This window comes from Gorilla gorilla, chromosome 2 (genome assembly GCF_029281585.2).
Source record: "Gorilla gorilla gorilla isolate KB3781 chromosome 2, NHGRI_mGorGor1-v2.1_pri, whole genome shotgun sequence".
Taxonomy (NCBI): domain Eukaryota; kingdom Metazoa; phylum Chordata; class Mammalia; order Primates; family Hominidae; genus Gorilla; species Gorilla gorilla.
The window spans coordinates 76,175,571-76,202,401 of NC_086017.1; the positions used below are offsets into that span (position 1 = coordinate 76,175,571).

Here is a 26,831-nt window from a genome sequence, read left to right on the forward strand (position 1 = left end):
ACATTAATGTATAAATCTTTTTGTAGACATATATTGTCATTGCTCTTGGATAAATACCTAGGAGTAAAATTTCTCTTTCAAAAAACCACCTTTCAAAGTTTTACGTTCCCACCAGCAAAGTATGGAAGTTGTGGTTGCTCCATATCCTTTCAGTTGTTTGGTTTTCTCAGTTTTTTGATTTCTGCCATTTTAGTGGATAACGGCACCTCATTGCGGTTTCTAAAAAAAAAATTTTTAAATCGTGGTAAAATTGCCACTACCATAATCATAATATTTGCCATTTTAAACATTTAAAGTGTAAGATTCAGTGTCATTAATTACATTCACAGTGTTGTGTAACAGTCATTACTATCTATTCCTAAAACCTTTTTATCACTTCAGACAGAAAGGTTGTGTCATTAAGTACAGAGCTTCCTGCTTTCCCCTTCCCCTAGCCAAACTACAGCTTCTAACGCAGTTTCCCCACAAACTGCAACTTCTAATGTAGCTTCTATCTCTATGAATTTTCCTATTCTAGATATTTCATATGATTATAATCATACATTAGTTGTTCTTTTATGTCTGGCTTATTTTACCTGGCATGGTGTTTTCAGAGTTTATCCATATTGTGGCATGTATCAGAACTTTATTCCTTTTTATGGCTGAATAATACTCCATCCCGTTGTATGTATATACCATATTTTATTTATTCATTTATGTGTTAATGTACTTAGAATGTTCAGCTGTTGTGACTTATGCTGCAGGCTGGGATGCAAGTGTCTGTTTGAGTCTGTTTTCAGTTATTTTGGCTGTATACCCAGGAGCAAAATTGCTGGATCGTAAGGTCATTCTGTGTTTAACTTTTTAAGGAACCATCAAATTGTTTTATCAGTGGATTTTATTCAGCATTTCCCTGATGACTAATGATGTTGAATCAGGTGCTTATGTTACTGATCTTCCTTTCTGAAGTGCTTCTTCAAGTCTTGTGCACATTTTAAAAATCAAGCTTTCTTTTTATTGTTGAGGTTTGAAAGTTCTTTTTATATTTTAAACGCAAGTCCTGTGTTAAATACACATTTTGCAAATATTCCACTCTGTGGCTTGCCTTTTTATTAGGTTTATACCTAGAAATGGAATTGCTGGATTTTATGGTAATTCTACTACTAAATTTTTTTGAAGAAGAGCCATACTGTTTTCAAGTGACTGCAGCCTTGCATATCCCTTGTTCACCAACAGTGAACAACGGTTTCATTTTTTTCATATCCTTGCCAGCACTTGTTATTTTCTGTTTTTGTTGCTAGTAGCCCTTCTAAAGGGTGGGAGTTTGTATCTCATCATGGTTTTTATTTGCATTTCCCTAATGATAGTGATGATAAACATCTTTTTATATGCTTGTTGTCTATTTGTGTATCTTCTCTAGAATGATGTCTATTTAAATTCTTTGCTTTTTAAAAATCTGGTTGTTTTGTTGAATTCTTTATATATTCTGGATATTAACCCCTTATCAGATACGTGATTTGCAAATATTTTCTCTTATTCCATAGGTTGTCTTTTTATGCTGTTAATTGCATTCATTGATGCACATATGTTTTTACTTTTGATGTAGTCCCATTTATTTCTTTTTGCTTTTGTTGCCTTGCTTTTTGTGTCATATCCAAAAAATCATTGCCAAATCTAATGTTGTGAAGAATTTCCCTGTGTTTTCTTCTGGGGGTTTTGTGGTTTTAGGTCTTATGTTTAGTTCTTTCATCCACTTTGATTTTTATATAGGGTATGAGGTGAGGGTCCAGGCTCATTCTTTTTCATCTGGACATCCATTTTTCCCAATATCGTTTGTTGAAAAGATTGTCCTTTCGCTGTTGAATGGTCCTGGCACCCTTGTCGAAGATTGGTTAACCATATATGTGAAGCCTTATTTCTGGGCTGTTTTATTTCACTGGTCTATATGTCTGTCTTGATGCCACTACAACACAGTTTTGTTCATTGTAGCTACTTTTGAAATCAGAAAGTATGAGACCTCCAGCTTTCATTGGGGTACCTTGAGGTCCTTATGAATTTTGGTGGTGGATTTTGGATTTTTCTATTTGTGCAGAATATTCCATTGGGATTTTTCTTAACAGTACCTTTTGATGAGCAGAAGTTTTAAAATTTGATGTAAATTAATTTTTCTAAAGTTTTTTTTCTTTTGTGGTTGTTGCGTCTTGTGGTCCCAGAAATTTCCTCCTATCCACGGATCACCCGTTCTCACGTTTTCTTTTAAAAGCTTTATGGATTGAACTTTTATCTTTAGGTTTGTGATCCAGCTCTCATTAATTTTTGTGTAGGGTTTTGAGGTTGGGGTCAAGGCTTATTTTTATGCTGTGGATATTCAGTTGTTTTAGTGCCATTTATTGAAAATATTGTTCTGTTTCATTGTTTATCCTTACGCCTTGTTACTCTGATCACTGTTTTGATTATAGTAGTTTTAGAGTAAATCTTGAAATCAAATATTGTCAATACTCCACCTTTATTACATCTTTCAGGATTGTTTTGGTTATTCCACATCCTTGGCATTTTTATGTAACTTTTTGAATCAGGTTTTGATAATATTGTAAATATAATTTTTTGTAAGAAAAAGTCATTTTTCATTTATTTGCTGCTACTATTTAGAAATTCTGTTGGAGAGGGAAAGAATGTGTGTGTGTGTATTGATTACTTAAGATTCTCAGCAAAAACAATCATGTCATTTGTAAATGGGGACAGTTTTACTTCTTTTCAATCTTTGCTTTTTATTTCTTTCATATTTTTATTTGTTTTTCTTGCCTGATTGCATTGACTAGGACCTTCAACACAATGTTGAATAGAAGTGGTGAAAATAAACATCCTTACCTTATTCATGGTCTTAAGGGGAAAGCGTTCAGTCTGTCACCATTAAGAATGATATTAGCCATACATTGTTGGAGGTATATTTTATCAGATTGAGGAAGTTCCCTTCCATTCTTATTTTGATGAGCATTTTTATCGTAAGTCAGTGTCAAATATTTAAATACTTCTTAAAAACAGTGAAACTTGTTTCCAGGGCTTTAGAAGTATAGTGAATTACAGACTAATTTGACATTACCATTATCTTCATTACAAAATAGTGTTATTTAACTGGCAGTCTAACATGTAAAGTGATACATTAGGAGCCACTTCCATCTACACAAAATTACTGTGATGATTCTGTAGAATGTGGAAAAAGAAAATCTAATCATTACCTTCAGTGATAGCATTTATGACTAATGTACTGAGTTGTGTTTGGAGATACTCCTAATGCCCCTGGCCTTGAAATCTGAAAGATTTACTTAACAGTCAAACTGTTCACACTCATCTCCTTTTCTCTGTTAGATTCTTTTACTCATGTGTTTATGTTTTCTTTGGAAAGATGCTTTAGGAATGTTAATATGTTTTTATTAACCTAAGGAGTAATTCACTTTCAATTTTCCTCCTTTTAGGTTAATTTCTTTTATTGGGTATATGCTCTTTTCTTTATGTACGGTGTAAATAAATGAACTGTAGTAGTTAAATTAAAAAAATCAGAATGTATTTACTATTGGAATTCTTTCCTGCTATGTTTAATACTAGCAGACTAGCTTTGAATGGTTCTCACTTTTGTTGTTGTTTTTTTAAGAATAATTATCACTATGGGACAAGGAATTTTTAGGTCTTCAACTTCATTTGTCCTTGGTTACCCCTGGGGTTGAATTGGAAAAGGTTCAGAGTATTTAAAAGAATGGTTTTGTTGTCGGTGGGACAGTAGAATGGAAAACTCTGAACCACTAGAATTTGGAAATCATCATGCAAGAAAAAGGAGACCCTTCTGTGAATCACTTGTAGATCTCTTGAAAATTGCAATGGGCCAGTCCTTGGATCCACTTTGCTATACATGGCAGGCCTACCAATTCCATGCTGTTCTTCAACTAGAGGTCTTGGCACACGGTTTCTGTGTTTTTTAAATCTATTGCTAGAGAGTTCTGGGTTATTTCTGCCAATTACGAAAACTTTTACAGCTTTTTAGATGGCCTTTCTTGGTCCTTAGGCCTCCTAGATCACCCGTGGTGGCATTATGTTCATTGCAGCTTACAGTCAAATCTTACTTATTTTTAAAAAATATATTGGTATTGTAATGTAATTTTTTTATTGAAAATAGAATATTAGGGCTAAATGATACCTTAGAAATAGTATCTTCATATCTCTTCAGTTGTATTCTAAATCACTTTGCTGTTTATTGAAGGACCATTAGGTTACATTTATTTTAAGATTACAGGTATAGAAGCATTGATTGGCTTCCAAGATAATTCTAGTCCTACACTTTGTGATAGGTGAAGTGTGCTCATAATGTAATTTTGTTCTTTATTTCATTAGTGATGCCTAACATGCCCTTCCTGTTTACCACACCCAGATTTCATTTTATCCCTATTTCACCTGGAATCCTCACATGCACTCTTGTATAGAATTATTGCTCTGTTTATTACTAAGTGGAATCCATGTTGAATTTTAGCAGGTTTTTTCCCCCTCCATCTGTGTCTTTGATGGTAGCTGGGTTTACTACCGCTCACTTATTAGTGCCCTGGGTCTTAACAACCTTATTCAAACAAAACATCTTAAATGGAGGCATTAAACAGGTCACAACAGTGAGCCATTTTGTAACTTTAGGTGCAATAAAATGGGTATGTTGTGTTTTGGAATATAAGAGCTCTGAGTGCAGCTATTCATTTTCTTCATCTATAAAACATTTTAGAATAACAGCCTACATCTGTTTGGGGGTATAAAATTCCACGTTTTGAAGAAACATCACTGTTACGTAACTTCAAGCCAGACGCGGGGAGGGAGCTAGCTTTCTGACGGGCCCACGTTCTGTAGACGTTGGGAAAAGTGTTTGTTTTAGCTATGGAGCTGTATTTGCTGGCAGCCCATCTTTCACATGTGTGGAACACATTTTCATTATTGTTTGTTCATATTGTAAATGACAACATGTGTGTGATACAATTTTGACTTGAAGAATATTTGAAAAATTTTCACACAGGAATTTATGAGGGCTATTTCACTACTAGAAGTCAGAAGCAAATTTAATTATTTAGGCATTTATAGCATATTTAATTACTTTAGACTGTCAATCTTGTTTTAGAGAGTAAAGCTGGGGTTTACTGTCGGCTCCCTTTTTAAAATAAATACCCAGTGGAATAGTATGGCCATTCCAAATGTGTGATTTTAAAATTATTTCTTTAAACTGAAGGAGCAGCTCAATGAATAACTTTCATTAGAGGAAATGGGCAAAATGTTTAATGATAGAATTCAAAATCTAAAGTATTAAGTACCAAGTAAGAGCAGATAACATTCAGTGCAATTTGTAGGTGATTTTAATTGAGAAGTGAATGATGCCAATGTGGATTGTTAGAGTAAATTTTAAATCTTTTTTCATCTTATGAAATATTTACCTTCTTACTAATCCATAATCATACTGTCAGTCTTTTGGGGCATATTTTATTACATATTATAAAGTTTAAAAAATTTAGAAAAGCTTTTAGAAGCCTATTACACAGTCAAGTTATTGTTTTGATAATTAATTGGAAATATAATGCTTGAGTTTCAGAATGGATAGTGTCAGATGCTTTTATGTTTTTGTGACAATAAAAAACTATATTCAACTACTGTTATGGAACTTCGACATTCGGGGGGGCTGGCTGCCTGTTTATGATGATAACAAACTTCTCTGAGATTCTAGCTTGTCAAATTAGTCCAGGCTGTTGACATTGATCTTTTTTTCTCATTGTCATTTCCTTCCTGAATGGTAGACAGATTTTCTTTCTGTGGTCACTGTCTGTCAAACTTGGGGCCATCATTTGCTGTAGCTGAGTAAGACAGATGATGCTTATCTTTAAATTTCTGATTAAATATAAATATTTAGGAAATAACAATACCAGGCCGAGGTGGGCAGATCACCTGAGGTCAGGAGTTCGAGACCAGCCTGGCTAACATGGTGAAACCCCGTATTTACTAAAAATACAAAAATTAGCCAGGCGTGGTGGCACATGCCTGTAATCCCAGCTACTCGGGAGGCTGAGACAGGAGAATTGCTTGAGCCCGGGAGATGGAGGTTGCAGTGAGCTGAGATCGTGCCACTGCACTCCAGCCTGGCCGACAAAGCAAGACTCTGTCTCAAAAAAAAAAGACATAACAATGCCCTCAATTCACGTGAAGGTAAATACCCATTAATTCCTCTGAAACTGGGACATTTACACCCACACCCACCCACCCACATGTAGTGATAATGATAATGTTCAAAGTCCACATTTACTTTTCTCTTGCAGCTGGGCTGCCTGTGCAATGCCAGTACTGGGCCCGTGGCGTGTGCGTGCTCGTGGGCATCACCACCACCAGCACTGGTCCCCTGGGCTGTGACTGGACATTACTTCAGCTCCTGGGTGGGGTCCACTGGTGTTAAGACATTTTTATCTTAGGAAATATGACATGGGTGTCTTAAGTTTGAATTTCAGAAAATTAATAACAGATTGTACTGTGGGTGAATTTATATGCAGATAATTTAGATGTCTCCTGCGGATAGTAGTAGTTAGACAAGACTCTAGAGTCAGATTGTCTGGGCTTCTTACCTCCTAACTGCCTTTAGGCGTTACACAGCGTCTTTGAACCTCAGTCTCATCAACTATAAAATGAAGGAAGTAATACTCCCTAACTGTCTCACCATGTGTTGTGAGGATTCAGTGAAATAAAGCCTACAAAGTGCATATTTGCAGAGTACCTGGCACATGAGAAGTGTTGGTGGTTCTAGCCCTTACTGTTAGACAGCTCATCGTAAATACCTAACTCTAAGTGTGGTGATTCTCTTGACCACTCATACTTCATTACTACGCATGACTCCCCTCCCTAGCTGTGCCTGGGACGTGATCAGTGCTCAGACCCACGTCCCCCTGTGTTTTGTTAGAACCTCTCCACTCCCCTGGCATTGACTGACTTGGTGATCCTTCCTTGAAGGGTGCGAGCTTCCCACTGGCTGCTCTGTTCCTGGAGTCCTGTTTCTCAAGTTTGACTCTTGCGAGTAGCTCTGTCTGCTTCCTCTTTCTTCCTTGCCTCTTTTTTCCCTCCACCTACCCTTGCCCTCTCTCCAGTCTCCTCCCTCCTCTTTTCTCCCTCTCCTTTCCTTCTCTGCCCCGTCTTCTGTCTTCTGTCCTCCTCCTCTCTGCCCCCTACCCTCTACCTCCCTGCTTTCTTTCCCCTCCTTCCTGCTTCCTTTTTTACCCATCTCTTTTCCTCTCTCCACTTTCTTTCCTTTTCTTCCACTCCTTTCTCTCTCCCCTTCTCTTCCTGCTCCCTCTTTCCGCTCTGTTGTCTCCCCATTCCCCTAACACTTCTCTCCCACCACCCCTTACCTTCCTTCTCTCTCCTCTGTGTTTCTCCTTTAAATCCTAACACTGCCTGCTAAGGAGTAGACAGCCTTGGCTCTTAAGCACAGAAATGTCACGTCCTAAAGTGTTTTTATTATGCCGGGAAATATTTATTTTGTCATTTCAGTAGCCAGACTATTGTGCTTCTCTTTCCATTTCAAAGGGGCTTCACAACATCATTTTATGTCCCTTGGGCTCAAAAACTGAGAAGATCACCAGGCTCAGTGGCTCATGCCTGTAATCCCAGCACTTTTGGAGGCCAAGTCAGGTGGATTGCTTGAGCCCTCAAGTTAGAGACCAACCTGGGCAACATGGTGAAACCCCATCTCTAAAGAAAATATACAAAAATTAGCTGGATGTGGTGGCGTGTGCCTGTAGTCCCAGCTACTCTGATGGCTGAGGTGGGAAAATCTCGTGAGCCTGGGAGGTCGAGGGTGGTGATCTGTCAGCCTGAGTGACACAGCGAGACTTCCTCCCAACAAAAAATGAAAATCTGCAGGCCACAGTTTAACTCTTTTTCTAAACATTATGTCTACTATAACTGTGAATTTGTTTGATATTAGCTTTGTTATAAAGTTGAAATAATATTTACAGGCTCGTATAGTCATACAGGCAAACTTGGCTCTTTTTTGCCTAATTTATTTGATTTTTTTTTTCTCTCTTCAGATTCCTTTTTCTTTGGTCCAGTTTCCCTTATGGGAGTCCTTAAAAGTAAGTTTCTCAATCTTCACATAAAATTTATCTCTAATTATAACATACCTAATAGTTTGAGTGTGGAAGAGTAGAACATAATGTTGACTAGAAGTTCAGCAACTCAAACCTATTAGCAGTTGAAAATATATTTTATGTGTGATTTACATGCCATTTCAGCCTTTTAAACTTGTTCAGGTGGCTGTGCTCCTAGGAAATAGGCATAGCAGGTGGCACTGAAATCCACAGATAATAAGAAAAAACTTAGGTTTACTTTTTTCCATATTGCCATTCTTTCTCCACCGTTAAATTTCATTTTGCTGTGTGCGTGTGTGTGTGTGTGTGTGTGTGTGTGTGTGTGTTTGGAAGTTAAAGACTAACAGTGAGGGTAAATGGAAGAGGAAAAATGCAAAGCCTTGAATACTTGAAGACTGAGAAGGACCAGCTCCCCTAGCACCGTAAGGACCACTTGGATGGGGAGCAGCAGGGTCTTAGGGCTCTGACTGTCCCTTCCATCTTGGTTGCTCACTGCAGCCAGGACTAGCAGCCTCCAGAGGGAAGGAGCAGAGTGTGGTGAGTTGTCAGACAACCTTGGGGAAGGTGAGTGAGCTATTTAAAAAAAAAAACAAACAACATGTTTTAACATTTTAACCATTAAGGACATGGACATGGGCAAATATTTCATGACGAAAACATCAAAAGCAATTGCAACAAAAGCCAAAATTGACAAATGGGATCTAATTAAACTAAAGAGCTTCTGCACAGCAAAAGAAACTATCATCAGAGTGTTCAGACTACCTACAGAACGGGAGGAAATTTTTGCAACCTATTCATCTGACAAAGGTCTAATATCCAGAGTCCACAAGGAACTGAAATGAATTTACAAGAAAAAAACAAAGAATCCCATTAAAAAGTGAGTGAAGGACATGAACAGACACTTCTCAAGAGAAGACTTTCATGCAGGCAACAAACATATGAGAAAAAGCTCAACATCACTGATTATTAGAGAAATGCAAATCAAAACCACAATGAGATACCATCTCACACCAGTCACAATGGCGATTATTAAAAAGTCAAGAAACAACAGATGCTGGTGAGGCTTTGGAGAAAAAGGAACGCTTTTACACTGTTGGTGGGAATGTAAATTAGTTCAACCATTGTGGAAGACAGTGTGGCAATTTCTCAAAGACGTAGAACCAGAAATACCATTTGACCCAGCAATCCCATTACTGGGTATACCCAAAGGAATATAAATCATTCTGTTATAAAGATACATACATAGGTATATTCATTGCAGCAGTATTTATAATAGCAAAGACATGGAATCAACCCAAATGCCCATCGATGATAGACTGCATAAAGAAAATGTGGTACATACACACCACGGAATACTATGCAGCCATAAAAAGGAAATGAGATTATGTTCTTTGTAAGGACATGGATGGAGCTGGAAGCCATTATCCTCAGCAAACTAATGCAGGAACAGAAAAGCAAACACTGCATGTTCTCACTTATAAGTGGGAGCTGAGCAAGGAGAATACATGGACACAGAAGAACAACACACAATGACTGGGGCCTGTTGTGGGGTGCAGGGGGAAGGAGAGCATCAGGAAAAAGCTAACACATGCTGGGCTTAATACTTAGCTGATGGGTCGATACATGCAACAAACCACCGTGGGTCACATTTACCTGTGTAACAAACCTGCACATCCTGCACACATACCCTGGAACTTCAACAACAACAACAACAAAACACATTTTAAAAAGCCTACATTCAAAACATGCAGAGATGTTACATTGGTTTTTCACTTTCTGGTGCAGTGATACTGAAAACTGTGGGCCATGATATAAATTGTGTGGGTCTTTGTCAGCATTTTAAAGACCATAATCAAGAAGAATATAGTAGAGGGCATCTTACGTGGTAAGAGTAAGTCTTATTTTGTAAGACCTCAATGTTATGCATGCGTGCACACACATATGTATCTAGGTTGCAATGTAAAATGTATTTCTCGCTGTGGATAATGGTCCAAAAACTTTGAAAGCCCTTGTTCTGGTGAAAATGGTTCATAAATGACCAGGCTATAAAATAGTCTAGGTAGGCATTAGCTAATACAAAAATAAAGGAGTTACTCTCATAATTTTATAGATTGACTAGTCATGGAGTGCTCATACAAAATGCATTTTGAAGAGTATCATAAAAATTATTTGTACTTGGAAATAAATTGTTGAGGTATATACTAAAGGATACTAAATTGAGAAAAAACATTACTCATTAACAAAGTAAATTATGAGATGTTAAGTATCGAGAAGTATTTCTTATAAGTGATCTGATTTTAAGGCGTAGTATTGCTCATTTAATATAGTTTTTTGGCTCTTTTGTTGTTTTGTTTGTTTGTTTTACCGTTTCATATGTGGTGTGTGGTGAAAATAGAGTTCTCTGGCAGTGTTTCAGGGCATGATGTGACAGCTATCCAATGAGAAGGTCACATTCCATTAGCATAACAGCTCTCCTTTTTAGTGTGTGACAAAAGAACAATGAAGCCAACAGCTGTCCAGCAAACAAGACTTACTTTATTAGTGTCTCAATAACCAGCATTCACACAGTTTCTGCACACTCTAACATCCTTATGCCCTAATTCTGCAAAGGAATGTTTTGAGGCCTAAAGAAGGAAAAAGCATAGTGTTTATTTCTTTTCAATATTAAGGACATTTGTAGAATTGTAGCTAGTTAAGAAATGTCCAGAATTTTTCAGAGTAATCATAGATGACAATGCTATGATTTAAAAATTCTCTTTGAGCAAATGTTAAGATGCTGCCATTTTTTTTTTCTGTCAAGTCAGGTTTCTTGAGGAAGGCTTTACATATGGTAAAATTCACCCTTTATACATGTACATTTTTGTGAGTTTCAATAAATGTTTATAACCACCACCAAATTTCCATCAACCCAGAAAGTTCCCTCATGCCGTCAGTGCCCTTTCTGTACCCACAGCCCCTGTGAGCCACTGTTCTGTAGTCTTCTCTTTTCCAGAACATCATAGAAATAGATACAGGGTACTATTATACCATCTTGTGCTTTGCTTTTTTTTACTTAATGTAATATTTTTGAGATGCTTTCCTGTTGTTGCTTGTACCAGTAGTTTGTTTTATTACTTTGTAGTATTCCATATGTGTATGGATATGCTACAATTTATTCACTAGTTTATACACATTTGAGTTGTTTTCCAGTTTTTGATGATTATAAATAAAGCTGTCGTATTTGCATATAGTATTGGTATGGATGTAGGTTTTTACTTCTCTAGGGTAAGAGGCCAGGAGTAGCATCCCTGGGTCATACAGAAGGTGTATGTTTAATTTTATAAGAAACAAACTGTCAAGGTGTTTTCCAAAGTGGCTGTACCAGTTTGCATTCCCACCAACAGTGTATGAGAGTTCTAGTTGCTCTACATCCATGTCATTCCTTGTTACTATTAGGTTAAATTTTTTTTCCAGCCATTCTAGTACTTGTGAATTGGTATCTCATTGGGGTTTTAATTTCTAGTTCCCTCATGACTAAATAATGTTGAGCATCTTTTCATATAATACTGTTTTTTAAACATCTGAATGTACAATCACAGTGCTTTTGTAGAAGTAGACAGTTTTTGGAACTTTTTTATTTTTGTGTTTGCAATTTTATCTATTTAAACTTGAGGTTGCAGCTATAGAAGGAGATTATATTATATGAAAGGATTTCTCCACTGTGTTTATTTGTGTTTATGTGGGAATACCATTCAGGAAAATTTTTCTTAGCCAAGACTAGCAGATTGCATCACATGGCACTGCAGGGAGTAAGGGGCTGGAGGTGGTGGTGGCCACTGTTACCTTAAATTCAACTCTGTCTAAAAGTCCTCATCTTTCTTGTAAAATCATGTCTTCCTGCTGTCTCCCATTTCTGTTAATCAGTATTCTCCTGGCCACCTGGTTTCAAGTCTCAGATTAAAATTTGATTCCCTTCTTGCTCTTTCTCTATATCACATTACTCAACAAATTTTGTTGACTTCACTGTTGGGAATTTGTGGCCACATTTCACCTGATTCTTAGTACCTAATGCTTTCCCACATCCTAGTAGGTTCTCTTCTCATCCATTCTACATTTTGGATGTGTCTGATCTTCCTTAAACTTCTCTTTCAGTAACACTTAGGTTCTCAGGAACATATAACTGTCTAAAACTCTAAAACATGAAGTTCTTGGCGTTCAGGGTTCTCAACACCCTGTCCTTGACTGGTTTTTTCAGCCTCTGCCCTATACTCTGTATGTGTGTGTGTGTGTGTGTGTGTGTGTGTGCGCGCGTGCACACCCACACGCGCACACAAAATTCTTACCCTCCAGCCAGAATAGCCTCCTTACTGCCTCTAAATATGTTCTCCCCTTCCCTGTTCTCTGACTCCTTTCTGAAGTATGCTTCCAAGGATCCAAAAGTGATGCATCACTCAAATCTCAATTCAGTGTTTGATCTCCTGCTTGAAGTCTTCTAATGAAGGCCTTGAAGAATTGCCCTTACCACAGATTTGTCTGTGTCACTGACTTGTATTTAATCACCCACCATATTGTGTTTAAAACATCTAATAGTGTTCAGATAAGGCCTTAACCCCTTCAATTTACAAGTAAATGATACCTGCTGTCATTGCAGCTCTGGTGCCTGTCTACTCTGAGCTGGCTATGGTTGCATTTCACAAGAATGCAAAGATGAATAAGAAATGGCTTAATGCCCTTGAGGAGCTGAGAATCCATCAGAGTGGCACACAACTCGCTGATAACTTAAATGTAATGTGTCTCTTATTGCAGAATACTTGCTCCCCAAATCCTGTTACTGTGCTACATCATTTCCTTTGTTTTTCTTTTCTTTATTATACATATGCTTACAAAAGCATGTTTTAGATGAAAGAGGACAAGACACCATAAAGAGATGGGGAAGCAAAAGCGGTAGATTATCATATCCAAAGTCTTAAGAGAAGATAATTTTCCTTGAAGATTTATATTTACTTTGGAACTTTCTGGCAGCCCAACAAGAAGAGAAGCATGATAGATTTCATGGTTTTTATTATCTGACAAAGACCTGTAGCTTGCTATTCTGTCTTATCCTTTGACTTTGGATACCATCTTTATACCAACTTGCATGTTTATAGCTCCATGGCAAGCCCCTTCCTCTGAGTGGCAGCCTCAGATCACCAGCTGCCTAGTTGACATCCTCTCTCAGGATGTCTCTGAGTGGCTAGGTCAGAACAGAACTGTCAGTTTTTATTTGTCTTCTTCCCAATCTGTTCCTTCCTAGTTGGTCCACTTCTCAGTAAATAGCAAAGTTGTCTAATGCTTGCTCAAATAGAAACTTAAGAATGATTCCAGAGTTGTATTCTTTTATCCCTCATCATCTAGCCCATCAACAAGTTCACTGTTCTAGTTCAAGCCTCTAACACCCCTTGTTTGAATTGCTACACTGGCCTCTCCAGTGGTCTCCCTCATTTCACTCAGGTTTTCCCAAAATATCTTCTTCACACAGCAGCCAGAGTGATCTTTTAAAGAAATGAATTAGGTCAGGCACAGTGGCTCATGCCTGTAATCCCAGCACTTTGAGAGGCTTAGGCTGGAAGATCACCTGAGCTCAGGAGTTTGAGACCAGCCTGGGCAACATAGACTCCATCTCTACAAAAATTTAAAAAAAAATTATCTGGGATTGGTGGTGCATACCTGTAGTCCCAACTATGTGGGAGGCTGAGGTGGGAGACTTACTTGAGCTCACAACCTGGGCGACAGAGTGAGACCCTGTCTCTTAAAAAAATAAGAAAAAGAAATTAAACCATACTGTTCCTTGCTAAAACCTGTCAGTGGCATCTCGTTAAAAGAAAAATAAACCCAGAGCTTAAGCTCTGGCTGGCAAGGCACTGTGTAATCTGGCCTCTGTCTGCCTCAGCCTTATCCCGTGCCACTCACCCGCTGTGCCCAGCCACGTTGCGCTGACTGTGCTGCTGCCTAGCACCTCCCCTCGTTTTTTGTTTTTTTTTTTTTGAGATGTACCAAGCCCTTTACATTTGTAGATCTCCCTGCTAGAAATATTCTTTCTTCCTTCATTCTATATACATCATTTTTTGTGTGTGATAATTTTTTTAATTTTGATTTTTTTCATATTTTTGAAAATTGACAAATAATATCTGTATATTTAAGGTGTGCAGCATGATGTTTTGAAATATATAAATAGTGTATATGTCATTACCGAGAGTCTATTATGTGCCAGGCATTTTCCAGGGTCTGGGGATACAGTGATGAAGAGGACTGACACAACTGACCCCATGGAGCATTCATTCCAGCTTTTTCCCTAGGCCTCTCTCCATCCCCCTTCCCCATACCTCTCTCATGTCTCCTCTTTCCCCATTACTCAGGCCTTAGATCACATGTCACCTCAGAGAGACGTTCCCAGTCTACCCGTCTCCAAAGTAGGACTTTCCCCTCCTCCCTCCTCCGTAATCATAACACCTATTTATTTCCTTACTGGTATTTTAATAACTTAGTTTATTTAGTTATGCACTTACATCATTGGAATGATTATTCACGACATCAGTGGTGTGATGAGCAGATACTGTGTGCCAGGCTCTGGGTTAAGCACGATGCATTTGTTACTGTCTTCTTCACACCACACACAACCCAGAGAGGTGGGCCTTGTTGTTATCCCCACCTTAAAACCAGGGAAGCAGGGCTCGATAAGGTTGTCTTTCACCTAGTTGTCTGAGCACCTTTTACTGTGTGCTGCGTAGCAGACAGGTGACTCAGGTTACCAGGTGATTTTTTAGTGATGATAACAGCCATAATAAAAGCAAGAACAGCCAACATTTTTCAAAGCTACAATGTGCCAGGCACTGTAGTAACACTTCCCACACATCTCCTGTTCATCTTCATGACAGTCCTGTGAAGTAGGTGCTGGCCTGGTCTTTGTTCTGTAGATGTGAAAATGGAAGGAGAGTTTGAACGCCTTGCCCAAGGCCATGGGAGTACTAAGGAGTACAGCCAGGATTTGAACTCAGGTTCAGATCAAACTCCAGACTTGATACTCTTAATCACTTTACATGTAATTATGCACACCACACATGATGTGTTTCATAACGTTTTTGTATTTTCGTATACTCAAAAGTTGATAAAAAGTTGAGGTCATATTTAGTCAGCTCATTGAAGGCATTTCTGTAAATTGCATTGATTCCTTAATGATGGCATGTAGCTTAGGAAAGCCTGGCCAGCATATTTCTTAGACCACCTCTCCCCAGTATCCGTTGAATCTGCTGAGCTTGGGCAAGGATTAAACTGGCTCACTTGAGTCAGTTCTCAGAGACCAACCCTGGAGAGCACAGATAAGTTCACAGTTAATGAGTTCAGCCAGAACCGCATTTTCCACGTGCTTGTGTTTAACTCCCCACAGGACGGTGCTTACTGGAGGAAGAAACTATGTCTTCTGTTTATTCTTTATGGTTCTGTCTTTTACACAGCAGGTGTTTATGTAGCTATTTGCTAATTGTTTGAAGGTTAGCATTCTTTTTCAAGTTGAATGCAAAGTTGGATAACTGTATCTACATTAACTGTTTTATTTATCCATTCTTTTAAAGGTATGTTCACAGCTATAAAAGAGTTTTCCCTTTTTAACCATACAGATCTTTTCTTATCAAGCTTTAAGTCAAAAGTAAGCTTATTATGAAAGGATATGATAAAATTTCCTGTGAGAATGCATTTTTTTTCTATTTTCTTAGTGTGAGACATCAGTTTATATTGCAGTGTGGAGAACTGTTAAGAATACTGTCAGGTCCGAGTGGTTTTGCTTACAGCTACAGGGTGTTACAAAGCAATAGCTAGATGAGATGTAATCTTTAAGCTAAGCAGTATTTAAAGCAAAATGAAAATAAAATCAGTTTGGTTTTGTAAGACAGCAACATTATGCTAATGCTTTTCTAAGATGAAATCATAGCTTTGTCATAGAAATCAGGGACCAATGCATTATCACTTCACTTATATCAATAGTTCAATGTATATAATAATTACTTAGATCTCTCTTTTATGTTTTATAAGTATTTTAAACGTGCAGTACTACATAAAAGCTATGTTTTCAAGTTTAAGAATAAATAGCATTTTTTCTTGTTGATTCTTGTTTTAATAGTAGTTAAAATGTCTACCACCACCCTACCCACAACAAATTTCTCTGATACTTTTAGTAATATAAACAAGAATTAGAAGATGCTCAGTGCTCAGAGTCTGCAGTTATACCATTTCATGAGACTAGGAGAATCTGGTGTTGGGGAGGAACCCAGTGGGAGGGGATTGAATTATGGGGGCACATCTTTCCAGCACTGTTCTCATGACAGTGAATGAGTCTCACAAGATCTGATAGCTTTAAAAAACAAGAGTTTGCCTGCACAAGGTCTCTCTCTGCCTGCCGCCATCCACATAAGATGTGACTTGCTCCTCCTTGCCTTCTGCCATAATTGTGAGGCCTCCCCAGCCATATGAAACTGTAAGTCCAATTAAACCTCTTTCTTTTGTACATTGCCCAGTCTTGAGTATGTCTTCATCAGCGATGTGAAAATGGACTAATACAACTAATAAGAACCACAAATAGAAAGCTCATAGAACCCCCAGTCAGAATAAATATCCCCCCACATATCTAAAATCTAGCCCAGACATATCCAAAAATATCACTGTATAAACTCTAAAAGCTAAATATTACTAAGCAAACCCAGCATTTTAGTCCATCTTGCTTTTGCTTAAGAATAATCAATGTCTTTGCCTGTAATTACCAGCACAATCATTAGTTCAAGATTTTCTTATAAATTCTTAATATCTTTACCGACTTATCTAGAATGCAAATATCTAAATATCTCAACCAGCCAACATATATTATTGCCCAAAACAAGGTACACATCAGCGCATATAAAATTGATGCTGCTTGCACATCCCAGAACAGTTTCAGTCTAGCTGCCTTTATAACCCAAATCAGCCTGTATACCATAAGGGATTCCTAATTATCAGTTAGGTATATCCATTTTTAATTATGAAAAGTAGTGCTATATGAAAAATTCATTTTAGCCTTTTAGCCACCAGCTCGTATTGCAAGAGCTATGGTGTGGCGGAATGAAAGCCAAATTGTGGTTCCCAGTTATGTTTGATACTGTTTTCAGTTTCAGAACTTGCTATTAGAAATCTCTTTTGTAGACATAGTAGTATGTGAGTACTTCGCAGAGAGATGGTTCATCTAATTGAATGATAAAATTATAGGCAGCTGTTGCTTTGTTTTTAAAAATACGTGTGCAAAAGTTACACAATAGCTTGATCAACTACAGTATGGAAAGTATTTGCACGAAAATCATTGTCTCCTGTCTTTAATCTGTTATAAACTTCTGGTGGTAAACTCACAGCAGTGAGACCTACCCAGAGGATGATATCAAGAGCAAGCCTAGGTTTGAAAAAACTAAGCATTATCCTTTCCATTATCTTAAATTTTGTCATCTGATGTTACTAATTTGGAATTGAGTAGATGGTTCTGTGCACATACTTATTTTACTACATGCATAAAAAGCATATAGTAAAATATCATCATCTTGTAAGGTTGGAAGCCATATAACTGCTTTTGAATAGAGCAGCTAAAGAAGTCCCAAGTTGTAAGTATTTGTTCACTGGAGCCAAAACAGTTATTTTCAGTGTGTTATTCATAAGACAGTAGTGCTTATTTGGGTGGGTCTTTTAAAGGTGAAAAACAAAGCCTTCTCTTCAGGCTATACTTTAAATAGAAGACACTTGGTCTGGGGTTGGACTCCCAGCCACTTCATAGTATTGTGCCTGGTGTTGGCTTTCTGGCCTATGACTACTGGTGCTAATAGCTATTATCTTGGGGTGGGGGTCGGGGAGCCAAACTACTTCATGCTATTCTTCCTCTGATAGGCCTTTAGCATTAAGTGAAGAATCACTTGGGAAATTACAACCTGATTGTTTTTGTAGTGGTATCACTGAGTATCCTAATGAATAATACAAAATATTGTTAATGTAAAAAGTCAAGCTGATGTTTAAAAATTGCTTACTTTTAAACAATAGTTATTATGGTGAAACTCAACTAGGGTCTGTAGCTTAGTTAATCGTGTTGTACCAATCTCAGTCTTGTGCTTTGATCATTATACTATGGAAGCTGGGTGAAGGATATGTGGGAACTTTATTTTTATTATTTTTTGAGTTAGGGTCTTGCTCTGTCACCCAGGCTGGATTGCAGTGGTGTGATCGCTGATAACTGCAGCTTCAACCTCCCAGGCTCAAGCAATCCTCCTACCTCAGCCTCCCTAGTAGCTGGGACTCAGGGGTGTGCCAACACGTCTGGCTAATTTTAAAATTTTTTTTGTAGAGACAGGGTCTCCCTGTGTTGCTCAGGCTGGTCTCAAACTCCTGGGCTCAAGTGATCCTCCCATCTCAGACTCCAGCAAGTGCTGGGATTATAGGCACGAGCCGCTGCACTCGGTGGAACGTTCCTATTTTTGTAACTCTTCTGTAAATCTAAAATTATTTCAAAATAAGTGTCATACAACCTATTAGAAATGGTTTCTAATCAACCTGTATTAAGGAAGCTTTACTTAAGAAAAATTACCGAAGTGAAACTAAGAACATTTTTGACTTCTGTTCTTATTACTTAAACTTGATATTTCTCATTAATGTAACCATAGATTCATGTGAAAATTTCATTTATACTGTAATTCCAGCTACTTGGGAGGCTGGGGTGGGAGGATCACTTGAGATCAGGAGTTTGAGACTACCCTGGGCAAACATAGCAAGATGCTGCCTCAAAAAAATAAAATAAATTAGCCGGGCGTGATGGCCCTTGCCCATAGTCCCAGTTACTCAGGAGGCTGAGGCGGGAGGATTGCTTGAGTGCAGAAGTTGGAGGCTGCAGTGGGCTGTGATCACTTCACTGCACTCCAGCCTGGGTAACAGAACAAGATCCTGTCTCTTAAGTTACTTACATTTGAACAGAAAAAGGAAATGGGACATTGAATTGGGATAAATAAGCAAACATCAGGGAAAATGTGGCCCCTTGCTTTTTAAATTCCTTATTGTTATTTTGGTATACAACCTCCTCTGTGAGTTGAGGCTCCAATACTGCTTCTTCACATTCGGGCCCCTTAATGCCCCCTCCTCCCCTAATCATTTATCCGCCTTGACAGAAATGATCATTAGACCTCTGTGGCAATGAAATTACTTATTTAGGTTGAGAAATTCTGGAAATTTAGAAAATTTTCGGCAGATTCTTTAAAAAAAAACTTTTGTAAACCCACATTATTTAAATTCATTGTATTCAAAATATTTAATAACGTGTGTATTATGATGTAGTTCGACTAGAAGTTGAGCTGTATATGATAGTGAGGAAACATAATGCTATTTGCAGGACGAACCAGCCTCAGTTTTCTCATTTACTAACTATGTGACCTCAGGCAAATCTCCTAGAACTTGCCCCTCACCTGTTTTTGTGGAGAATAATACACTTCTCAACATTGAATGAGATTATACATGTAAAATCTTTAGCATAGTGCCTAGAGCATTGTAGGTAGTCAGTAAATCCCAACTAATATTGTCAATAGTCATAATTTATATTGTTACCTGTACTATATTTTTATCCTACATTCCAGTCTAAAATTATGTGAATGTCATAATCAATACATAGTCTTCCTGTGAGTAATGTCTTCCAGCTAGAGTATTTTGTTTATTACAATTCTGTTGTCCCTCCAAATAGATGAGCAAATATGTAATTTCAAAATATTTCCATAATTTATGTATTTTTTACCAGTCAGGTTCTGATTATTGTTGTTTTATGAGTTTAAGGTTGCACTCAAATGAATAATTTGTAAATAACGCTCTTTTTAGATTGGTCTCAATATTACATTTCTGAAGTTCTGTATTCAGACAATTCCTCATTTAGAAAAATCATTTCAAACTCATTTAAGCAAGTTGTTTCAGACATTGACATAGTTTGTTCATTCACTTGGATATTTTAAATCATTCCGGTAGAAACTGTGATTTGCGTGTGGAAGTAAAGTGTCTCATGAATGCTTATCTGTGTGTTACCAGGACAACTATATCCTATAGATCCAACCCTATGTGTTTTCATGCCCACACCAGAGTGTCCCATCCAGATCCCAGCTTTCCTACTTGCTGTTTAATCTATGAGTTACTTAACATTTTTGAGCCTCATCTTTAGACAATTTTTTTCTTAGAGATGGGATCTCACTGTGTTAACTAGGCTAGTCTCAAACTCTTGGCCTCAAGTGATCCTCCCATCCTGGCCTCCCAAAGTGCTAGAATTACAGGCGTGAGCCACAATGTTTTTGTCTATAAAATGACAAGATAATAAAAATTACATATACGTCGGAAGATTCTGGAGAGAATTACATGAGCTGATGTATGTAAAGTGCTTCACACCTGGAATGTGGGAAGTTCTGTATGTTCTATGGAAGTGTGTATTGTGGTTGCTGTTACAGTCATTCTTTACGTCATGCTTTGTGTTTGCCACTGAAGTTTCTCACTTTAAACGTTTTGGGTCTTCTAGAGATTTTTTGTTTGTTTTAAGATATTTATTAGTATCCATGTCAAATACCAAATTATTTCTTTATGTGTTTTTTGTAGGCTCATTATTCTGGCCAGGTGATAGTGGAAAGTTAGACTTATCTGTGGAGATTCTATTTTTAAATGTTGTCTTCAGCCATCTGAGTCTATTTTGATTGTGTTTTTTTTCTCCCCTGGCAACCCATTTTTTTTCTCCCTAGATTATAACAGGCACCTCTGTGAAGCTTTCTCTGTCACCTCACTTCTCTCTTGTATAATCCTCTTCTGCCCCCACCATACACCTTCATCAAATATTAGACCTAGGGACTGTTACTTTTTCTTTTCTTGACTACAATACCTGACACCTAGTAAGTATTTGTTGAATTTATGACTTGCATAACATTTTTGATTTCTTATCACATTCACATCTTATTGTTATTTACTTTTGCTTATAAACTCAGCATTATTACCAGCATTTCAAGTCTATTTGGAGTAGCCTTCTACTCTTTGGAACATTTAACGATATAAGTAGATTAACTGAAAGTGACCTTTAGTCATCAACAGAAATCTAGTTTATATTTTGCATTGCTTTTCTACTAAGTTGGTGAAGTAAATGTTGGTGTTAAAACTGGCATTAGCCTGATAAAATACACCCTTTGCCACCTTAAAAGTAAAGAAAAAGTGATTCCATTGTCTTGTTTCTTATTCTTTCTGCAGTGCTTCTGGGAGCTCTGGAAAAAATAGTGCTTTCTATTAAAGCATACAGATGTATTTGCAAACATTAGAGCATTTTCTGAAAATATACCAGATACTCTGTTTAATGGCAATATTATCTTTAGAAACCTGTTTCTAGTAAGTCTTTTCTTTTTTAGCTTATCTGCTTTCACAAGTAAGGTGATAAATACCTATTTGATAGCCGCACTCTCAGTGCAGTAAATTGAATTAATACACTTTCAGAGAATCATTCACGTTAGTATGGATAGAGGGAAATGTTGGTCCTCAAACCACACGCTGTCACGTATTTAATTTGTTAGATAGTTAACGTAGTAGCTGTCTGACTTAAGAGAAGTTGTGAAAGTTGACAGAGTAAACAGGGTCTTGTACCTAATGAATTTCTGTGGCATCTTCTTCATCCCCTCAGTGACCCTCACAACCTTCCAGAGATAGTTGTCAGTGGAGAAGCATTCAGAGTAGGAAATTAAAATGAACTTTGCTGTTCTTCTTTTAGTTGCTGTGTATTTGATTATCCCTAAAAATGTCAGACCACTCTCAGAAAGTCATTATACTTTTCTAACCATTTAAATTAATATATTAAAGAGGTCTTTTTTGTTAATATTTGTGGTCACTATTGCAATGCATACCATTATTCTGAAGGTCCTACTCAATTCAGTAAGGCAAAAATGAAAATAAACCATAAAAGTTACCTTAATTGGAGAGGAAGAAGTACAACTGTCTTTATTCACAGATAATACGGTCATCTATGTCGAAAATTTGATGAGCTCTATAAAAAAAAGCTATGAGGTTGGTAACTTTAGCAAGCCTGCAGAATACAAGATCAGTGTACAAAAATCAATTGTGTTGATAATCAGTTTCAGTTTCTACATATTAGCAATGAACAACCAGAGACTGAAATTTAAAAAACAGTGCGATTTGCAGTAGCATCAAAACATGTGAAATTGACAAAACCAGTGCAAGACCTGTATACTGAAAACTAAGACAGTGTGGAGAGAAACAAAAGAAGGCCTTAGTCAAATGGAGAGGGATGCCATGCCTATGAGAAGAAAACCCCTCAACATTAACAACTGGTTCTCTCCAAAATAATCCATGGATTTGGTGCCTCCCAATCACAGTCTTAGCAGGTTATTTCGTAGGAATTGATAATCAGATTGCAAAATTCATATGGAAATGCAAAATATTTAGAATAGGTAGAAGGACTTTGAAAAAGAATTTGGAAGACAAATACTACCTGGTTTCAAGATTCATTATGAAGTTACAGTAGTGAAGAAAGTATGGAATTGATATCAAGATAGGCCTATAGATGAGAACAGAATAGAGAGTTCAGAAATAGACCCACACGTATGTGGACAATTGATTTTTGACAAAAGCAAGAGGGCAGTTCATTGGAGAAATGATTCTCTTTCCCAGTCACTGGAACAACTGAATATCCATATGTGAAAACAAAACCAAATAACTTCAATCTACATATTGTACCGTATATAAAAATTAACTCAAAATGGATGATAGATACAAATGTAAAACCTGAAAGCATAAAATTTCTAGAAGAAAACACAGGATCAAAAAATCTTTGTGACTTTGAGTTAGGCAAAGATTTCTTAGATGTGACCACCAAAAGCAAGATCTGTAAAAGAATAATTTGGACTTCATCAAAATTAAAAACTTCGGTTCTTTGAAAGACGCTGTTAAAAGAATGATGAAAGATGTTGTTAAAAGAATGAAAAGACAAGACTAGAAGAAAACAACTGTAAGTGAGCTATGTCTAGAATATGTAAAGAACTCTTAAAATGCAGTCATTGAGATACGGTAACCCAGTACAAATGTGCAACATATTTGAACAGACACTTCACCAAAGACAGTATGTTGTGGATGGCAGATAAGTACATGAAAAGCAACTCAACATCATTAGGGAAATACAAATTAAAACCACAACGAAGGCACGGTGGCTCACACCTGTAATCCCAGCACTTAGAGAGGCTGAGGCGGGTGGATCACTTGAGGTCAGGGGTTCGACACCAGCCTGGCCAACATGGTGAAACCCCGTCTCTACTAAAAATACAAAAATTAGCCGGGCGTGTTGGCGGGCGCCTGTAGTCGCAGCTACTCAGGAGGCTGAGGCAGGAGAATCGCATGAACCCAGGAGTTGGAGGTTGCAGTGAGCCAAGATTGCACCACTGTACTCCAGCACTCCAGCCTGGGTGACAGAGCGAGTCTGTCTCAAAAAAAAAGAAGAAAGAAAGAAAGAAATACTGCAACACACTTGCTAGAATGATTAAAATTTTAAAGTGGTGATGATAACAAGTATTGGGAAAGATGTGGAGAAACCAGAACTCAAGGGAATGTAAAATGGTACAATCGCTTTGGAAAACAGTTTGGCAGTTCTTAAAAAGTTAAACATATAACTCCCATGTGATCTAGTGATTTCGCCGCTAGGTATTTCCCCAAGAGAAATGAAAGCATGTATACATATAAAGACCTGTATACAAATGTTCATGGTGGCTTTATTTGTGATAGCCCCAAACTGGAAAAATCCCAAATGTCCATCAACAGGTAGATGCGTAAATCACGGTATATCCATACAACAGAATATTACTAATGAAGAAGAAGTCAACTGTTGATATCTGCATGACGTGGGTGAATCACGAAATAATTCTGAATAAAAGAAGTTGGATTTTAAAAAATATGTGATTACAATGATATAACATTCTGGGAAAGGCATACTAATCTAGAATGACAGATCAGATTGCTTAGGGGATAGTGAGGAAGGACAGGAAGGAGGGGTTACATAGGGATACAAGAAAACTTGTGGGTCATGAGTAAGTTCACTATCTGAATTGTGGCGATGATGTTTTGTGTGGGTGCACACACACATATGTATTCTCTGAAAATTGTTTACTTTGAGCACTCTAATGTAGCTGTCATTCTCATTTCTTTGACTTATTTTAGAAAGCAGTTAAGTCTTTGGGAAAGTCACTTATGTCATCAGTAAAGAATGCCACCAAAATAGCTTCTCACTTAAGTTCCCATCCCCAGAGCTAACCCACAGGAGGTTCCGATAAATTCAAATATTTAATAACTTGTATTTTTCTTTCTCCTTAAACACAGGCCCTCTGGTCCTGGAGGCAGGATCATGTGGTGGATTCTTGGCAGTCAGCAGTCTGTGGAGCTTTTGCAGGTGCAAAGGATTATATTATACTGGGAAAGACCAAAGAGGGGGAAAAATGTGAAAATATTAACTATGCAAAAACAACATTCTTTAGACATTCCAGGTTGTTTAGATGAAGAGCACTCCACTAGTTGTTTGAGAAAAGAATGTGTCTTAGAGGGAAAAAAGAAAAAAAAACCTGCTAAAAAGGTGTCTGCCTGAAAGACAACCAATTTGTTTTTGACAAATTTTTCTTTTTCTTTTTATCTTTATTAAAGCCTTCACTCAGGCCCTGGAATTATCTTAAAGGTGATTTATAAAGTCCTCTGTGGGAAGAGACTTGCTGTGGGTGCAGGGCTCACCATGCAGCTGTCTGCCTTGGGCAGTGCTTAGGGGGTTTAAGCGATTTCTGCAGAAGGCAATGATTCACGGTTTGTGTGACGTGTTTGACAGCACTGTAGATTAACTAGTGTCAGGAGAGCAGAGGCTCCTCCATAACTTACTGAAGGCTAAACTGTTCTGTGTAGGAAGTATGGAGATCTACACATCTGGGCATTTTCGAGACATTAAAGCAAGAGCGAGGTGACAATATGCAATACCGTGTTATCCATCACTAAGTCATATGAACTTTCCAGTGAGGCTTTAAGGAGAACTCAAATGCTTTAAAGAGCTTAATAAGTGATATGTTTAAAAGCCTAAGAGAGAAGTATATTTTGTTGTTACAACGTTAAATTAGAATTATAGTTGAAATTCAATGGAAATTTGCCAGAAAAGGAAACTTTTAGTTGAGATGTGAAGCCAGTAGGGGAGGTTTAGGGTGTTAACTTTATTGGAAAATAATTATTTTGCAATTTGTTTAATGGTCATTTTTGTTGTTGTTGTCATGATTGGGAAAACAAAATGTTCATTTTATAGGACTCTTTATTAATAGACTCATTTGACTTGTAGAATTGATAATCAACAATAAGAATTTTGCCTGTAGACATGAAACCAATCCAGATTGATTATGATGATGATCGTTTCCACATGACATATAGTCATTAGCTGTGTTAAATAAGTAGGTGGTCTTGATTCATTTTCCAGAGGTCAGGAGTCATTATTCCCCAGTCCCTAAGAGAGATGTGCATTTTTGTAGACACTCTCCTGGGCCCTGGGGACAAAATGAGCGCATTATGGAAATTTAGTCATCCTGGATAAGTAAGGCTACTTTTTAAAGTTAGCAATACTATAAAACTTCCATGTGTTGAAATAAGAACATATTCTCTGGTCCTATTCCTTAAATACCCAATTCAAAGATTTGCCTGCAGAGACATTGTTACTATTAAGGAAATTTGCATTAATTACAGTTTCCTTTTCAGAATAATACTCTGTAATAGACACTAAGCACTTGTATTGTCAGAAGGAGTGAGAGAAGGGAACTTCCTATCAGACATCCTCTATCTATATGGTAGGATCCTACCATCCAGGCCCTTTCAGTTAAGGTGACTCACCTGGGGAGTGTGGCAGCACAGCCGGTGCTCCTGTGATGCTGGGGTGTGGAGAAAGGGAGCGAGGTGCCCACAGCTACACATCTAGCACAGGCTGAGCTGTGTGACTTACCGTATTCTGAAGTCTCTTTTTGCTCCCCAACTCAGCAATGAGACTTTGGGACCCTCCTGAGTGCCAGTTTCCTTACCTGTAATGTAGAAGCAACAATTCCTACCTTAGGGGATTACTTCAGGGCTTGAGATAATGTATGGTTAGTACTCTGTACTCTGCAAAACCGAGTCGATGTAAGGAATTACTACTATTTCAATAAGAACAACTAACATCCAGAAAATGAAAACCTACTTTCACAGTAATTCACCTTCTTGATTGAGTGAAGGAATGTCATATCAATAAAGTTACTGTACACAACAGTCTCCTCTAATAGCTCGTAAATTTTAAAATGCCTCCAATATAAGCATCTTATTTTTTTCTGCTGAAGTTCTGATAAGTGAAGGAGTTTGTCCAAGGCCTGCAAAAAATCTGTTGTCAGTAGAACCACATATATTTAGCAAAAGATAAATATATTGCTTATTTATATCCCTTATTTTGAAATTTTATTTGGTACAACTGTTGATCCAGAGGAGGTTACTATTTTAAGGCATTTCTGAAGGATAAACATCACTTGAAAATATTCCCATTTGTGAAAAAGTGAGATTCTGTAAGAGTTGCAACATGGTGCCTTACAGAATATAGAGATGAAGGATGTCTTGTGAAGTCCCTTTAAAATACACGCTGCACTTGCAGACTTT

At 37.5% G+C, this 26,831-nt stretch overlaps 1 protein-coding gene across 2 annotated transcripts in view; it reads left to right on the forward strand.

Moving 5' to 3' along the window:
* Positions 1 to 26,831, forward strand: part of SLC25A26 (solute carrier family 25 member 26) — a 158,555-nt gene that overhangs the window by 118,817 nt on the left and 12,907 nt on the right. For both annotated transcript variants that reach the window (XM_031009094.3, XM_063703900.1), the window contains 2 exons: positions 8,067 to 8,111; positions 24,516 to 24,585. In XM_031009094.3, coding sequence (XP_030864954.1) covers positions 8,067 to 8,111; positions 24,516 to 24,585 — 115 coding nt within the window. The remainder of the gene's footprint in view (positions 1 to 8,066; positions 8,112 to 24,515; positions 24,586 to 26,831) is intronic.